The sequence below is a fragment of the Episyrphus balteatus genome, chromosome 3 (genome assembly GCF_945859705.1).
Source record: "Episyrphus balteatus chromosome 3, idEpiBalt1.1, whole genome shotgun sequence".
NCBI lineage: Eukaryota > Metazoa > Arthropoda > Insecta > Diptera > Syrphidae > Episyrphus > Episyrphus balteatus.
The window spans coordinates 8,907,546-8,913,545 of NC_079136.1; the positions used below are offsets into that span (position 1 = coordinate 8,907,546).

The window sequence follows — 6,000 nt, forward strand, 5'->3', positions numbered from 1 at the left end:
AAAGTATTTGCAAATTATACTGACTTAATTGAATCTGCAAAAATATTTAATTTTTCTGAAAGACTAACAACTTGTTTGGCACTTTAAAAAATTATCTTTCACGGAAAATACGCTCGTGGAATGAATTCTCTCTTGACAGCAATGAGCTTGACGTATAAGTTAAAAGATACATGCGTCCGCGATTTGTACTTATGTATGCATCAAAGAGATTTAACTGAAGCTTGTTATGAGCCATGTTTTCATTTACCCCTGTTTACATTTACCCACATTGACCCTATGCTGTTTCTGAAATAAACGATTCATTTTCTTCAATTTGCTTGTATCCTCTTTTAGGCACATATTTGTTTTCTAATTTTTTGTTGTTGAAATGAGAACTTAATTGATTGCGTGCCTTTTTAAATTGTGTCTCTTTTCTTTGTTCTCGAAACCTTTAAAATTCATAATATTATCTAATTTTTTTTTTTTTAAATTTGACGCAGCATGTTTTGGTAATCCAATTTTAACGCCATTTATCTGATTTCTTTTAAAATTGAAAGTCATTGAAAAAAAAATATTTTTTAGTTTCACGTTGGGCGCCATTTAGAAAAAAAAAATTAAAACGTTTAGTTAATAACGGCGTTTCTTTGCATTCGTTCACAAAACAAAAACACCGTTTATTTTATTTTAATGAAAAAAGGACATTAGAAAGACAATTGAGAACGAAAAAAAAATTGTGATCCAATTAAGTAAGAATAATCGACTGAGGAGTTTTTCTTGTAGAAAAATTCAGAGTCAATATCAAATATCCATGCCTCAGAAGTTTTTACAATAATTAATTAGCACTATACAAAATTTTTAAAATTTACTGAAATTAAAAATAATAAATAACATTTTATCACGTTGATCCTGACTAATAAATGTAATGAAAATAACACCAGGTACATAAGCCACCTACTTATCAAGCTTTCACCCAAAAAAAATTTATATATTTTTTAAAGCAAAATCCCCAAATCATAGGATTTACACGCATTATTTACTTTTTCTAAGCCCCTCATAAAATAGATAGATACTTCAACTCAACTCAAAAACACAAACTGAAAATGGTTCCTTTCCCATTCTCTCTATACCCTAACATTTTGGATGATGCTTACCGATGCTTATATATCACGTACTAAACGACCTTTCATCACAAAAACAAACAAACGAAAACACACAAAAACAAACGCACAAAAAAAACCAACCCATAATTACTCAGCTTTTTCATTTCAAATGAATGTATAAAACTCTTCACCATAACCATCACCTAACCATCATATAACCTTAACCATCATCATCATCAACCAGAAAACTAATTCCGATCCTATCTATATCCTTTTTTTTCGTACAAAAATAAAATAAATTGCAAAAAAAAAAACCGTATATAAAGCCTCCGAACATAAAACAAAAAAAAATCCCAAAATCACCCAAAAAAAAAAAACCTTCATCGTTTCCATGATAGATATTCATCAACAAAGCTAAAAGAAAAATTTTTCTTCAAAAAAAAAAAAAAAAAAAAAAAAAAACTTTGAAAAATTGGTAGGTTCCTCTCAATCATACCTCCTCCCCAACAAGTATAAACGACCAAACGAAAGTACCCTACATGGCCACAAAGCTTAAACAACACAAATTTCCCCATCATTGATTAAAAGTACAAAGTGGTTAACCACCTTAAAAGTGCCCACAGAATGACCGATTGAGTGGCAAAAAAAAAAAAAAAAAAAAATAAATAAAAAAAAAACAAAAAAACTCATAAACCCTTCCATGGAAATATCCTCCAAGCCTCCAACAAAAAACACACAAAACAAAAAAAAAACATAACCTCACACACTATCATTTGGCTACACTCTACCACTGTGCTATGTGCCCTCGCACTGTGAAGCAGAACAACTCTCTGGGGGCTTCCAGCCAATTTAACCTGCCTACTTACCTATAAAAATGTGGATAGATATAGTACCTACCAGAGTACAACTTGGGCTGTGGGACAAGTGATACAACATACGTTCGTCAACCTGCACCTTCTTCCTACGCTATTCCATTCCACACCAAACCACGCTACGCCACGCTACATAAGGTAATTTATTATGGTTGGCAAATCGCAGTACAAACGTCAAAATGCGCGATGCACTGCGAGTAGACACCACATCACACACTCATCAGGGAAGTCGTAGGATGGCTGGCTGAATGGTTTGGCTTGGTCTGGGGCTGGTTCAGGTTTGAGTACGAAAAACACGGACTACACACAACACGGTTCAATTTGACACTCTTGTGTTGCTAAAAATATACGAGAAATATACACACCTGCTGAACATGGACATTCCGACATATGCTGCTGAATCGATGTCTGCCGCTCCTGTCGTCTGACTAATTGCAATTGTGACACATCCCGTCGCAGCCGGTGTATCCCATCGAATTGCAACGATAGCCGTCGTACTGTATCCGCGACATTGTCGTCCAATGATGTTGTCGATTTCTGCAATCCTGCTGAGGGCGACGATGCTGATGATGATAACGACAGTGATGCCATCAATTGGGGCAAGTTGTCTAGCTTTGTCTCGAGAAGGGTTATTCTATCGTCGAGATGTCGTAGATGTTTAAGCCGTTCTTCTGTGTAAGTTTGCCGGATGTTCGAGTACACAGAGAATCCCAACGAACCGATACACATCACGTAGAATACAAAGTTAAACAAGGATACTGGAGTGGATACACCAACTATCTTTTTTTCAGAATTACCACCACCACCACCACCACCATCACCGGTACAACTCATCACCGAAGGTGGTGGAAGTGGGCGATGTATGGTACAACTTTGTTTTACTGCTGCTGCTGCTGCTGCTACTGAAGCTGATGATGAGGACATAAGGTTTTTTTTGGTATCGCTATCGCTGCTTTTGCTGCTTCTACTTGTGTTGTTGTTAGTATTTTTCTGATTATTTTTCTGATTTTGTTGTTTATTTTGTTGTTGTATTGCATCAACTATACATAGACGATCTTCTTCGTCCTTGTCCTTTTCTTTATCCTGTTGAAGGTATTCCTGCTGATGCTGAAGTCGTTGTCCAGTTGAGCACTTTTCATTAATTTTACAATTTTCCATGATTTTCTTTTTTTTTCTGTTTTTCTTTTGAACAACTTTCCTTTTTCTGTTTTTCTTTCGTCCTTTCTTCGTCCTTTTTGGAAAAGGACTTTTTGAGATAGTTTTTTATCTTGAAACTTTACTCTCTATCTACTCTTGTCGTCACTCGCTTTTTCCGTGTTAATCACAGCGAAAAAGAGTAGAAAGAACAAAAATAAAACAAAAAATACAAAAAAAAAAATAAATAAAACAGGTCTAATTAGGGTTCCCTTAGTCACTTCACTTAATTTTGATTAACAAATAGAACACCAGAGCCACATAGTCAGTGTTGTGATGAGAGTGTTTTTTTTTTTTTTTTAACTGTGTGTAAGTCTTCTTTTCTAACTCGCTTTCATTTGGATTAACTCATCAACTTAACTCAACTCATTGCCTGGGATTTTAACACGCTGATGGGGATGATGATGATGGGGACATCCACACAATCAACACACAAACGATATGGAAGACGAAGACGGTGATGGTTGGCGAGATGGGGGGAGAGTAAAAAAAAAGATACTTCTTCACTTCCTTTGTATAAATCTCAGCGTGTCGGTCGTTGTCGTGTTCGGAGCTATAGCTCATCCGAATGAGAGATGGGTGAGAAATGGAATTTTTTTTTTTTTTTTTGTATTTTTGTTTTGAGGGTTGTCAGAAATGAGGGGGTTCTTCTTTGAGAGAAGGTGTATAAGGGCGGTACCGAAAAATAGATTTTATGTTATTATTATCAAACAACTACTATCCACTTGATAGTTTATACTCATATGGCGTTCCACAGGGTGACCATTTAGGGACTATCATTATTATTTACACGAAACATTTAGAATCACTTGAAAACATTCTTTCGGTTTTTTTTTTCTGTACGGGAAAAGGGGGTTAAAAGAGGCTAAGATCTCATAAAAATAAAACCAAAACAAAAACAAAAAAGAAAAGTAGACACAATGGGAAGATAGAGAGAAGAAAAGAATCTTCCTTCTTCCTTATAAACACAGAAATGTTCCGCCTTATATTTTTTTTGCTATTTTTTCCGTTCGTGTTGTATTTTCAACTACGACTATCTACGACTTGACTCTGTGTGCCAAAGAGCAAGCAAATGTGTCTGAATCTATATGAACTGCCCCGGGGGCATTCTAGAGCGCGTTCTCTAGGTACAATTTTTTTTTTTTGTACAATTTTTTTTTTTTTTTTTGTTATAATAAAAGAAATGGTTGCCACTTAATTTTTACACACAGAAGAGACTTGAAGCTCAGCACAGAGGAGCAACTATATACTATTATTTTATTATTTCCGTGTTTGAGTTTTTATTTTTACTATACTCCACTTTATTTCACCCTTTTTTCTCTTGTTGTCGTGATTGTTGTTGGTGGTTTTTTTTTTTTGGGTGAACAGAGAACAGAACAAAATACATGAAATGGGTGATGTTCGGGTTCGACTATGATGATGATTGCGAGACGACGAAGAAGACCACCGAGACGAGACGAGAGATGACGGACGTATCTATCACCCTTTTTTTTTTAAATCCAACTCAAAATACTACACAACTGAGAGCAAAAAAAAAATATCTCATGGATGCTGGCTGAATGATGCTTAATATACGGTATTATACTAGCTAGGGGCAGATATAATAAACATGAAGAGGTAAATTGGATTTGGAATTAATTTATAGTCATGTGTGTGTTTGAAGCACTCTGAAAGGAATTTTTTACTTTTTTTTCCTCTATAACTCAATTTCAATACTCGCGCGGAATAAAACCCGTCCAACTTTTAGAGAAGAGACGTTAGAATACAATGCAAGTCAACGAGCAACTGAATTTTATGAATTTCATTTTCATCGTAATTCGTCGGTTGTCCAACATTTCCAGTAGAACATCCTCTATAATTTCCTACTCAATACACACACAGCTTCATGTCTCAATTTTGAGTGGTTTTTTTCGGGTTCCTTTGAGCCATCACTCAAATTGGGTCTTTTAGTGTTGTATGTTCCTTCATATTGTGTTGTTGGTTTGGTTTGGGTCTGTTTTGTGGTTTTGTTTTCGTGTTTAGTTTGTACACACACTCATTGCTCATGCTCAACCAGTATAGAGCCAAAGGGGATGTTTATAGTATTTCACTCAAATGTGAGTGAGTGTGGATTTTTTTTATCTTTTGGGATTTTTGTCATCGTTCGTCGTTGGTTGGGTTTTGGGTGGTGTGGAAATGTTGAGTAATTTGATGATATTACTTATTTTGGTCAAGTGGAAGAGTAAAATAATATAAGATGAGTGTATGTAGGGAAGATACAGGTTGAGTGGAAATAAAAAAAAATTATTGCATGACAGCCAGCAGCAGGTTTGAGAGGATTTTCACCATGATACAGCAGATTTAAATGGGAAAATTCTGTGAGATTTAAGGGAGTTTTGAGGAATGAGGATGCAAATGTGGGTGAATTTCCTTTTTGCGTAGGTAGGATGGAAATATTGGTGGTATTGGATAAGAGGGTGATTTAAGTGTTTTCGAGAGAGAGAATAATTTGGGAGCAAAGATTTGGTAAAAAAAGGAATGATTACTTCAACAAGTTTGATATCCCAGACGATTTTGCTTCTATAGAGCCTTGCAGATTCTATCATTGATTCTTTAAGGCCCTATAGAAGCAAAGTTATTTTTCTAGATTTTAAAAGGTTTTTCTACATTTTTCCTAGTTTCTTCTATATTTTTCTAAGTTTTCCTTAATTTTTTTCTAAATTTTTTTCTAATTTTTTCTATATTAAATTTTTTCTATACATACTTTTCCTAATTTTTCTAAATTTTCCTCTTTTCAAAAATTTTCTAAAATATTCACAATTTTTTTTAAATTTTTCTTAGCTTTTCTAATTTTATTCCAATTTTTTCTACCTTTC

The 6,000-nt window shown here is 34.5% G+C and overlaps 1 protein-coding gene across 10 annotated transcripts in view; it reads right to left on the minus strand.

The window, feature by feature from the left end:
- The window catches only part of LOC129916359 (collagen alpha chain CG42342), a 221,264-nt gene extending 215,504 nt beyond the window's left edge, over nt 1-5,760 (minus strand). For 3 of the 10 annotated variants that reach the window (XM_055996245.1, XM_055996237.1, XM_055996236.1), the window contains exon 1: nt 2,317-5,760. In XM_055996245.1, coding sequence (XP_055852220.1) covers nt 2,317-3,109 — 793 coding nt within the window. In that variant the 5' untranslated portion in view covers nt 3,110-5,760. The remainder of the gene's footprint in view (nt 1-2,316) is intronic. The other 7 variants (XM_055996242.1, XM_055996239.1, XM_055996235.1 and 4 more) reach the window with 3 other exon arrangements.
- Nucleotides 5,761-6,000: the final 240 nt, after the last annotated feature.